The sequence below is a fragment of the Asterias rubens genome, chromosome 21 (assembly GCF_902459465.1).
Source record: "Asterias rubens chromosome 21, eAstRub1.3, whole genome shotgun sequence".
In the NCBI taxonomy this organism is placed as follows: domain Eukaryota; kingdom Metazoa; phylum Echinodermata; class Asteroidea; order Forcipulatida; family Asteriidae; genus Asterias; species Asterias rubens.
This window is the reverse complement of record NC_047082.1, coordinates 10,149,815-10,162,092: the sequence shown is the minus strand read 5'-3', so window position 1 is coordinate 10,162,092 and position 12,278 is coordinate 10,149,815. Positions and strand designations below refer to the sequence as shown.

Here is a 12,278-nt window from a genome sequence, read left to right as displayed (position 1 = left end):
CATTCATTGTTGTTTTATTGCAAGCAGTTCTTCCTCAAGCCAGTATATTATTTAAACAAACAAGAAAGCTTTTAAGTCTTTAGGCCTATTACAAAAGTATCACCAAAGGCAAGAATTACGGATGGGAATTGGTTCATTTGTTTTATGGAAACCGAAAATAGTAAGTTAAAAAAAAAAAAAAAAAAAAAAAAAATACCGTTTTCTAAATCAATTATTTACCCTGACTTTCCTTGTTTAGTTTTCTCTTTCAAAAAGGTTTAAAACTGTATCTGAGAGAATGATATTTTAAAGGCAGTGGACACTATTGGTAATTACTCTAAATAATTATTAGCATAAAACCTTATTTGGTGACGAGTAATGGGGAGAGGTTGGTAGTATAAAATATTGTGAGCAACGGCCCCCTCTGAAGTGATGTAGTTTTCGAGAAAGAAGTAATGTTCCGCGAATTTGATTTCGAGACCTCAGGTTTAAAACTTGAGGTCTCGAAATCAAGCATCTGAAAGCACACAACTTCGTGTGACAAGGGTTTTTTTTTCTTTCATATTATCTCGCAACTTCGACAACCAATTGATCTCCAATTTTCACAGGTTTGTTATAAGTTATGCATATGTTGAGATACAACCAGTGAGAAGACTGGTCTTTGACAATTACCAATAGTGTCCAGTGTCTTTAAGTACAATATTATATTATGGGTAATAAGTTCTAATAAACATCGTGTGGGAGGGGAGGGCAGGGAGGGGTGAAAGTTTGATAAATTGTTGATGTTAATCTTGCACACAAAATGGTGAATTCAGGGACAAAGCAAAGAACTTGAAGACAAAAAACACCAAAACCAACACTTCAAAATTCAATAGGGGTAAAAAAAAAGGTATAAAAAGACAAGTCTAAAATAACTAAATACAATCATATGTATATTTATGAGTAGGCCTAAAAAGGAAATATTTGAAGAATAAAAAATCGATCTTCAAGACAAACAAAGTGGCACAAACGAAATGTTATGCAGAAAGGAGAGTACCAGTAAACAAAATGTGTATAAAAGATAAAAGCATTTGGTGATTATTGCCGAATCTGCTGCAATAAAAATCGTAAATACATACATTTTAAGAAATTGCATAGTAATGAACTTCAGAAAGTAACGCTTGCACTATATTTGATAAAATAGCAAGTATAAATGTCAGCTAATAATTACATGATATACAATGTACAACTGTATAATATACACATAGTGATTTAAAATATAATGTAGACTCTAACATTCGAGTATTTGAAAAAAAGAGAAACAACTGTTGTTGGTAGTGAAATTATCCCGAAGTGCAATGAAAATAAAACCCCACCAACGATGTGGACAGGATTATGTTTAAACTAAGAAACAAAGCTATAATTAAAACAATGTCAGTGTTATGTTAACAAAGAAATAACATACAACACCCCCCCCCCCCCCCATACAAAACCCCCAACCAGAAAGTTGTTAACATACTTTTTGCATTTCGGCCAATGTCTAAGTGTAGATTACATAAAAAACAGCTTTTTGAAAATAAAAGTAAAAAAAAAAATACATTTTACAGGTACAATGTATAGAGTATAAAATCATCATGCAATTCTGTTTATAAGCTAAACAGCTTCAAATATAATTTATTTATTTAATTTATTAAACAAATTATGCTTATGCTTGATTGTACATGTGTGCTATTGTAACATGTCATACTCTTAAGTAAAGAAATTGAGAACATTATGCTTAGCATAAGCATTAATTTAGCAGAATAAGTATGTGTGGGCTAATTTTATGTTCAAATTCTCAGAGGACACAGAGATAAGTGACAAGTAGTGTTCGGGCACAAAATATTGCTTATTACAAACTACTGCTTAGCAGATATGAGCAGGATACCAGTCACATTGTGTACATGTGATATTGTAGTTTGGCTGGCAACCATACTCTGGTAAGTTTAACGGTGTTGTGAGAGAGCGGGTTTGGGTCCTAGTAGAGTAATTGAACTTGGGTCCATGAGCACGGCAACAAACTATGGTTGCCATTGTGCTTTGTGGATTGGGTTTACACATGGGTTTTCCCTGTAGTAAAATATCTGGGGTTTTCCTCCCGCATCAGAAACCGAAACTTCCCTCCTAATTGACTTCTCTCCATTTGGTTCTTGGTTAGTACCACAGTGATTAAAGGGAAGGTACACGTTTGGTAATTACTCAAAACAAATATTAACTTAAAAACCGACTTGGTAACAAGCATTCGAAAGCTGGTGATAGTATAAAACATTGTGACAAACGGCACCCTCTGAAGTAGCATAGATTTTAAGAAAGAGGTAATTTCTCACTAAAATAATAAAATACTTCTAGCTTGAAGTCTTTTATTCCTATCTGAAAGCACACAAACTCGTCCAACAAGGGAGTTTTTTTCTGTCATCATTTTCTCACAACTCCGATGACCAATTGAGCTCAAATTTTCACAGGTTTGTTATTTTATGCTTATGTTGGGATACACCAAGTGAAAAGACTGGTCTTTGACAGTTACCAATTGTGTACCTTCCCTTTAAGTTCACTTTTCTGAGAGTCCCTGGATTCACAACCACAACAAAATGAGATGAACCGAGTACACTTATTACGAAGGGGATTTACCTGGTTTTTCTGGCATGACTGGTTAAAGGCAGTGGACACTATTGGTAATTGTCAAAGACTAGCCTTCACAGTTGGTATATCTCAACATATGCATAAAATAACAAACCTTTGAAAATTTGAGCTCAATCGGTCATCAAACTTGCGAGATAATAATGAAAGAAAAAAACACCCTTGTCACACGAAGTTGTCTGCGTTTAGATGGTTGATTTCGAGACCTCAAGTTCTAAACTTGAGGTCTCGAAATCAAATTCGTGGAAAATCACTTCTTTCTCGAAAACTATGGCACTTCAGAGGGAGCCGTTTCTAACAATGTTTTATACCATCAACCTCTCCCCATTACTCGTCACCAAGAAAGGTTTTATGCTAATAATTATTTTGAGTAGTTACCAATAGTGTCCACTGCCTTTAAAGGTTTGCAGTAACACCATATGCAAATGATATGTCTCTTAATGAGTTGGGGTTGTTCTGGAAATTTGGGGTTTCAACTCTTATAAGAATGCTTGCACCGCATTGCCTGGTAAATTCTAAAAAAGCGCTGCATACATAATGTCAAGAAAATACTGAGTGCGTGAGACACCAAATGGTGTGATAATTGCTAAGAATAAAAATGTGAGTCTTAATGACATTAATATTTATTTTCCTGTCAATTTCAGCCAATAATATATCAAACAAACTCACAATGTACATTTATGTACTTGTACTTGTTAGTTGTTAATGTCTGATTGCCTTGGCATATCAACCACAAGCTTATTAGGCTTTCTGGACATGCCCCCATTTCCAATTATTTTACAAATATGATGGCACTAAAAACCTTAGTGGGCTTGACAAGCTCTTATTTACCGAACAAAGCAACATTTTCAGCAACCTTATTTGTGGGGATCCTACCAAGAGATTTCCTGGGAGGTTTCTTTTGAGGGGCTGGGCTGACGGCAGAGGAGGGGCTCAGCAGGGCTAGTCTAGCACTCAAGGGAGTCAGTTGCTTATTTTCCTTCCCACGAGGACCCACTGTCACCCTATCTGTTGATTTATGTGGAGTTGTAAGAATGGAAGTCTTAGGCTCTGTCTCAAGCCGTCTTGGCGTTAAGATCTTTGAGCCGGGACTGGGCGTGTTGGCGGTATTTATCATGGGGTTTAGGGGGCGCTTTTGATTTTCCAAAGCTAGTGTGTCATGTTTGTTTTGTGTTCTGCTGTTTGATTTGTAATCCCCACCATCACTTTGGGTCAGAGGTCCTGGGGATTTGGATGGGGTCAAGGGGGTAGTGAGTTGACTTTTTCTTGGGCTGGCATCGAGGACAGCTTGAGAGCTGTGTTTCTCTTCCAATCTCGCATCTCTGTTTTTACCATTGCCTGTTCTGACTGCCAGAAGATATTTGGCAGGACTGACTGGTTGAGGTGTTGTGGCAGATATTTTAGCCGAGGGATGAAGGGGGTTGCTGGAACTTGTCATTGTATTTCTGGTGATTTCTTGCAAGTTCACTGACTCTGAACTCCCCAGAGCTGGAGTGAGAGCCAATTTGGGTTTGTGGTCAGGGTTAATTGTGGATTCCCCTTGCAGGTGCAAAGGAACCACTACACTCAGAGCGCAACCTGGCTTCAAAGCTGCCTTTGATGGTTGGGGCTCTGTTTGTTCTGAACCTGATATTGAACCATCCCTAACTTTTCTTAATGATGAACACTTGGCAAGATCCTTTCCGTGTGCCTGGGAATTCAGGTTAGCATAATTGCCTGTTTCACAGGTGCCTGGATTGCATTTATCAGAGGTGCCTGGATTGCCTGTATCAGAGGTACCTAGATTGCCTGTATCAGAGGTACCTAGATTGCCAGTATCAGAGGTGCCTGGATTGCCAGTATCAGAGGTGCCTGGACTGCATTTGGAAGGATTGCTTGCCAAAACAGGTGTTTCCCAAACTGCTTGCTTTTGGTTCGTTCCAGGACTTTTGCTTTCTGTAGAGGGCTGCGCGATGTCAGTAGAGGAATGGTTGTCATATCTTTCACTCTTAGTCGGAGTAAACTGAGTTGGCTTTAAGTCAAAATTACTGTGTACTGGCTCGTTTGTGTTGTTCTTGGGGGTTGTGGGTTTCTTGAAAGGTTCAGACATGCAGGGTGGACATTGTGGGATATTTGACCCGGATATTTCCGCATCATCTTGGACATTGACCCCTTTTTTGTCGAAGGTTTTTCGAATCACCTGAGAATGCCCCGAGTGTTTCTGAACATCTTCCGAGTCCAAGTTGCTGGTAACTTCACCAAAGTTTAACTGCCGCTTTGAAACACGCTGCAATGGCTCCCTCCCGAGTATTTGATCGTAGATCTGTTGAACCTCAAATGCGTTCATTGCTCCTGTCATATCAGGAGAATCAATGTATTGTGGCAGCTCGGGAAGATCACATGAAACCTGGCTTATTTCTAGAGTTTCTGTCTCGGCCTTGGGTGCCTTCTGACACACAGCTTGAATCTGATTGCCAGCGCTATCGTTAAAGCGAACTGAGCTTTTTGGATTCGCACCATGCCGAGTTTCCTTAGCGGTTGATGGCAGGTTTGGTTGCGAGAAAGAGCGCCATCTCTGACGAGAGGAATTATTCATTTGACTCACTCGACTGAGATTGAAATCTAAGCAAGCTTTACATGGCGTGCCTTGTTTACCGGCAGCAGAGTACAGACTCATTCTGGACTCGTCTGCAAGCAGAGACTGGGCCAGCATCATGTCTTTACGCTTGTCAAACCTATCGACTAACTCGGTAGCGAACCCTGAAAGTTCGTAAGCCTGAAAACTACAAGTGCACACCCCAGGAGAGTCCATGTACTCGGAGTTCAGATGGGCAGGAGTTGTTTGCAACCCTGCTTCTTCTAACCACTCCAACGACTTTGTATTTCCCCTCAGTGTGTTGCTACCCTCGCATTCACTCTCACTTGCGAACAAACACCCTAAGCTTTTACTCCTGTGCGAGGGCGCTACTCGCCCGTCCACAGAGTGTGGATCTCCTTTCAGTGGTGAGTAATTACAGGGGGGTGCCGCCCTAACTAAACCCTGGTTGTCCACACCCCTGTCGGAATCTGCACCTGCAGGTGATTTCTGTGGGGAAGGGGTCCTGGAGCGATGGAAGATTTCTGCATCAACGTTCCCGTGATGTAACGAGAGACGATTTGACTTACCATGGCGGCAGGCTTTCCCGATGTCATGTTTTGATTTTCCGCAGAGTGATATGGCTCCCCTTGGATGGAAGAAGCGGTAGTACAAGACCATTGTAACTGTCCCTGAGGGGGAAGGAGATGAACAAAAAAATAAATTCAAAAGTCTGTAGGTTTTACAAGGTAGTGGACACATTTGGTAACCACTCAAAATATATATAAGCTTAAAAACTTACTTGGTAACTAGCAACAAAGAGCTGTCAATAGTATAAAACAATGTGAGAAACAACTCCCTCTGAAGTAACACAGATTTTTAGAAAGTCGTAATTTCTCACAAAGTTATTTGAATCTGAGAAGGGGGCGGGGTTTTTCTTTCAACATTTTCTTGCAAATTCGAGAAGTTTTGTTATTTTATGCATATGTGAGAATACTGGTCTTTGACGATTACCAAACTTGTCGAGAGCCTTAAGTTCAAAATAACAACTCTCAATATTGTCTGAACCCTGTCCATACAAAAATGTGCAACTCTTCAGGCTTACCTATGAGGAAGCCACCAAACACGATAGTAAACCCCACTGATGTATACCAGTCGTCTAGCATGCCAAATCGGTGCCACAGAAGGAGGAGGACGACATTCTCGATGGCCACGACGATGTAGAAGATGCTGATGCGGTACCTCGTGTTGCCCTCCTTCAGGTTGAAGAAACAGAAGACGTAGATGGTGCCAATGACGCTGTTGAAGAGGCGCTCTTCAAGCCATGTGTCGCAGAAGTCCGTCTTCTGAAGGAATACCCAGAGAACCATGACGAGCCAGTGGATACCTATGAATTGAAAAACAAAGTTCAGAGTCAGAGTTGTTCATTTGGTGTTCAATATGTGGCATGGTGGTCCCCTCCCCCCCCAGAATATTGTAGAAATCATGCTGAAAGATTTGAAGGATTGTGCCACTGATGTCTGGTTGTGTTTGGTAAATAAGTTATGTTGTCGGGAATTGTCGTGAGCGACACAATTGGTCCACCAAGCAGGAAGTTTGACTATTTTTGTAGTAGTCATGGCGGCACGATTAACCGGGTAGTTGAAAAAGGGTAGTTACGACTAAGCAATCAATAGTCACGTCTTTCACACTAGCTGCACAGGCTTAGTAAAAAATGATTAGTAACATCATTCATTTAAAGGAACACGTTGCCTTGGATCGGTCAAGTTGGTCTTTGAAAAGCGTTTGTAACCGTTTGTTATAAAATGCATAATGATTAGAAATATTCTTTAAAAGTAGAATATAATGATCGACACAAGTATCACAAGTGTTTCCTTTTAGCTCGTCGATAACACGGTCGGCCATTTAAAAAAAAATAAAAAAATTACGGGAGTTAAACTTTTAACTCCCATAAATGGCCGACCGTGTTAGTTCGCAAAGTAAAAGGCAAACCAAGCAATTTTGAGGCAAATTTGTGTGGATCATTGTAGTCTACTTTTAAATCATCTTTCTAACCAAACGCTCTTCAAAGACCAACTCGACCGATCCAAGGCAACGTGTTCCTTTAAGCACTTTGAGCTTACCAACAACTATGAAGGTGTAGGCCTTGAAGGCAGATGCGAACAGAACTAAAGCGACAACTCGTGATGAGATCATTCCAATGCGCCATATCGTCTGCAAGACGACACCTGGCCACGACACGACTTTCTTGTCTGTGCGGACACGGCGATGGGCGCGACTGTACGCCACCACAGCCCAACAGAGGGAGAAAAGTGACACCATGCCTGATACGCCTGTATTTAAATGTAAAAAAGAGAGATTTGGTAAACCGTGGAGAAAGAACGTGGAGTTTTCTGAAATTAAAGTCAATTGCAAGTATGAAAAAGGTCTGGTACACCGACTTGTGTTGTCACAAATTACACCTAAAGTTCGGGGCAAGCTTTTGTTTAGCAACCTCCAGATGAGCAAACCCTAGTACCATTAAACCATCTCCATCTCTTACATGAATACGCAAAACTTGCCCCAAAATATATGAAATACCAACAGTCTCTTCAGTCCAAGGAATTCAAATTTAACGAGTGAACAGTTGGACTTTACATGTCTGCAGCTTGACCACATTGTAGTAAGGTCCGTTGTAACTCAGCTTCTCAGTTCCCAGTATGGATAATTAGCATTCCCAATAGGAGACTTTCCAACGCTAGGTGGCAGCAGACATATCGGGTAAATTTCCATTGTTTACGTAGTTCTGAACATGCGCATAATTCTGAGAACAATGGATTTACAATCAGAAGACTAGTCTATCTTCTCTTCTCACCTGTAAACAAGTTCTCATCGTTGGTGGCGACCATAATGTAGAGTTGAAGAACAATTTGTGGGGCGGACTCCAAGAAGGCTTCAAACAGACGGAGCATGCTCACATCACTCTGCTGATGATGTAAACGTTCGAAGTCTATTGGGTCTTTACTCCGTCGTGCCTCCAGTCCCGTCTCAAAGACTGTGACGTATCTAACAGATTAATTTCAAAAACAATTAAGATTAATCACCTTTAGTCTGAAAGAAGTGCATTTCTCGGTTTGGGTGGGGGCGGACAGGGAATTCATTTGTGTACTTTGTCACTATTCGTTGCAAATTTGTGACGCCCATTTGTATTGCATTTCATTCGCAGGAAGTATGAAGAAAGCTTTAGATGTGTTGTGACTGTGAGAATGAGGCCTTGTCCGAAATGATGACTTCGGCTACAGCTACGGCTAGATTGCCGCGTCTGCCTATTCTTTAAAGGCAGTGGACACTATTGGTAATTACTCAAAATAATTATTAGCATAAAACCTTTCTTGGTGACGAGTATTTGGGAGAGGTTGATGGTATAAAACATTGTAAGAAACGGCTCCCTCTGAAGTGCCATAGTTTTCGAGAAAGAAGTAATTTTCCACGCATTTGATTTTGAGACCTCAGATTTAGAACTTGAGGTCTCGAAATCAACAATCTTAACGCACACAACTTCGTATGACAAGGGTGTTTTTTTCTTTCATTATTATCTCGCAAATTCGATGGCCGATTGAGCTCAAATTTTCACAGGTTTGTTATTTTATGCATGTGTTGAGATCACTGTGAAGGCTGGTCTTTGACAATTACCAATAGTGTCCACTGCCTTTAAGTTTTAACACAGGCAGACACATTGACTAGCCAGAGCTGTAGCTGAAGTCACTATTTCAGACACGGCCTTACAAACCTCTCTAACGGTCCAAGAAGGCAACTGTGGAAGATCCACCTCCACCGCGTCATATCTTCATCTGCCAGGTACCAGCGGATGCTAAACACTTGCATGATGATAGAGGGCGCTAGAGTGAAGCCGAGCGTCAGACATCCCCAACCTGGCTCCCCATGAATGAAATACTGGCTTGCGGCGAGACCATCTACAGAAAAACAATAAAGTAAAAATAAGAGGGGCCATATCACAAACCTTATAATGCTGAATTCAACGTTTCACCTGTCTTAGAAGTAGAACTATGATGAGGTTCGTTCCACTACCGTCTTCTTGAAAGTGGTCATACACTAGTTCTTAGGTAAGGAGGGAAACTCCCAGGATACTTCTCTAGATAGAAACTAAAAGTTAGGGCTTCCGCTCAAGGAGTCACAGGAAGCCTTAATTCAAAAGTAACCTGAACTGTGAGTGCTCATACTAGCAGTCGCAATTGCCGTTATAAATTAGTGGCAGACTACTGTACTACTACGTACGGGGGAACCTTACTTGCAGTTTCTAAAGTAGTGCTAGTGGCAGAGGTTTGTTCCGCTATCGTCTCCACAAACTTATAATAGTCATATAATTCTAGAGGAGTATGGCAGACAACCTAAATAGTCCACATCTGAGTTTAGACCCAGTAACTGGGGCGCTGTATTCCTTTTTGAAATTTTTACATTATCGGCAAATGGCCGATAATGTCAAAATTTCGAAAAAGGAATACACTATAGCGCCCCAGTTACTGGGTCTAATCTGAGTTCACATAAATTTGCATTGTTCTTTGTTATGTATTGCGTATTAACATGTCCTGATCCTGGCATGCCTGGCATAGGCCTACTTCTAGAAACTAAGGCTCCCCCGTGAGCCTTGATTATAGTTTCTAGAAGTAGCATTTACAAACTAAGTTTATTATTTGTTAATTAAATCTGCTCATCTTTTCACAGTCTAAACCTAAAATTTAACTATTATTAGTAAGTTTCATTTTGTATAACACAGACAGAATAACATTACAGTAGCACTACTCCTCTAGAACTTTACAAGGGAGTTCAAAAAGGCAAAAGAATAGTTTCAGCATGATATTTAAACACTTATCACCCACACACACAGTCACATTCACGACACAAAAAATCCAAAGCACGTACCTGTCACAATGTCCGCAGCAAATGTGAGCATAGAAATTAGAACAACCGCTGCATCAAACACGTTGAAAGTGCTGTTACGAGCGAAGAAATGTCTCTCACATTCACGACATGGTGGGAGAGTTTCGTCAAGATCATTCATTTCGATTCGGACAGGCGATTCATTGGCTGTGTCGACCACATTTCCCGATGAATTTGGAGCCATTTTGTAGGCACCCTGTCGATTTTGACATGCAGTGAAAGTGTTTTGAAAATCCCCCGTGCGGCTACTGAGCATGCGCAGATCTGGTAAGGTTTGGGATAGTCTCTCTTTCGAGTCAACGTAATATTATGTTATTATTTTTAGAAAGGCATTTAGCCTCCATTAACTAGTTTTTGCATTTTTAGAAAGTGTTAGGGGCCTATACTCCTATAGCCAGCTAAAGATATTTTTATTGGCAATAATTATATGATGACCAGCTTTTGACAGCGATTGCTGCAAGATTTTGAGAAAGACAAAGCATAGTTCGGCTACCCGGACAGTTTTTATGCTCGAAAAAGACCACATCAAACACAATTTAAACCAGCGACTGTTCTATGTGTAGTTATAACCGACGGCTGTTATAGTACCGGCAGTGTGAGGATTTTTCAAATAAGAAAATAATAATTGGTTGACAAAAAACTCGTGTGTTAGTAGAGCGAGGGTAATTAATTACTAAAAATCGTTTTCATTTATTTATTAGTATTTTTAATTTTTTTTAGTCTTGTTTCTCGGGGCGATAACGGTTGTGGTTGATAGAGCGTCGGGGTGATAGCGCGCCCTCTTGTGGCAAATCCAGGAGATTCTTGAACCAAGGCTATGTCAGGAATTATGAACAAACTTTTTTTAATGCAATTTGAAAAGGCGATAACTCTCAGACGGGACTGCCGTCCCGTGTGAACGACCTACCTTCTCCCAATCCAGTCACTTGGGATAGCGGCTTTCCAACCCATGAAGGCCTTGACAAAAAGTATATGCGCACCCGACTCTAATATCTAGCTTGCAAGAGCCAGGTTGAATAAGTTCTTATACAAACAAATTGACACCACTTAACAATCAACCAGGAAGTGAAACTTATAGATGCTTAGGGCTATAATATGGCTATGGGCAATCCACTCACCTAATGCGCCATTCAAATCAATTTAGTATTAAACCTTTATTCCACGGCAAAAATAATGTTCGTTCATGAAAAGAAGTTTTGCTATTGCATTGAGATGAACAACAGATGACTCAGAGTAACTCTCTGCAGATCTTGTATTCGACAATCAAGCACTTTTTATTCATCATAGACACAAAAACATTATAGACCTTTTCGCAAATACTGGGGCGCGCGCGTAAAGCTTGGAATTAGGTGCATTGTGGTCTAGCTGGTATCCAAATTTGATCCATATCTATCCCACAATGCACCTCTTTCAACAGTATGCGCTTGCGCATTGGTATTTGCGATAAGGTCTATAGAGATAACATTAGTGCTTACATCATTGGTGGTTTTCAAACTAAAATATAGGTGTATCCCAGTTGTGGCTTGTATTCGACAAACTCAAGCACTTTTTATTTATCATAGACACAAAAACATATTGTTTTATAGAGATCATTCAAACTAAAGAAATGTAGGCGTATCCCTGTTGTGGCTGTGTAAAAATGCAATGAATAGGTTTTTCTGTAAATGAATTTCTTAGTCTTTCATCTGCATGCTGATTAAACATTTTTTTTGCTAAGCTATTTCTTCCATGTTTATGTTTGAGGACGATGCTCCCACCTATTTCCTGACTCAATCGCTCTCTTCCGTTTCTATCAAAATATCCCATGGGGGAAACCACGTCGACTGATAGCTTAAAGGCACTGTACACCTTTGGTTGTTGCCAAAGACCAGTCTTTTTCACTTCTCAACACATGCACAAAAAAACAAACCTGTGAAAATGTGAACTCAACTGGTCGTCGAAGTTGCGAGATAGTAATGACAAGAAAAAACACCCTTATCACACAAAGTTGTGTGCTTTTAGATGCTTGATTTCGAGACCCCCAAAATCTAAATCTGAGGTCTCGAAATTAAATTCGTCGAAAATTACGAAAACTGCGTTACTTCAGAGAAAGCTGTTTCTCACAATGTGTTATACTATCAGAAGCTCTCCATTGCTTGTTACCAAATAATTT

General features: G+C 40.2%; 1 protein-coding gene across 1 annotated transcript; it reads right to left on the bottom strand.

The window, feature by feature from the left end:
- Positions 1 to 3,068: 3,068 nt before the first annotated feature.
- On the bottom strand, positions 3,069 to 10,330 carry LOC117304576. The gene is made up of 6 exons (XM_033789101.1): positions 10,109 to 10,330; positions 8,958 to 9,141; positions 8,043 to 8,233; positions 7,312 to 7,521; positions 6,294 to 6,575; positions 3,069 to 5,880 (listed from the first exon to the last, which is right to left on the bottom strand). Exons 1-6 carry the CDS (start codon positions 10,308 to 10,310, stop codon positions 3,458 to 3,460), a joined length of 3,492 nt encoding a protein of 1,163 aa, XP_033644992.1. The 5' UTR covers positions 10,311 to 10,330; the 3' UTR covers positions 3,069 to 3,457.
- Positions 10,331 to 12,278: the final 1,948 nt, after the last annotated feature.

Bases quoted from the DNA above. Each gene is read 5' to 3' on its own strand.
- LOC117304576 (XM_033789101.1), bottom strand. From the start codon at position 10,310: ATGGCTCCAAATTCATCGGGAAATGTGGTCGACACAGCCAATGAATCG. The intron at 7,522-8,042 runs GTGAGAAGAGAA...ATTTAAATACAG, and splicing joins CGATGAGAACTTGTTTACAG to GCGTATCAGGCATGGTGTCA. The intron at 5,881-6,293 runs GTAAGCCTGAAG...CTTCCCCCTCAG, and splicing joins GTTTGGTGGCTTCCTCATAG to GGACAGTTACAATGGTCTTG.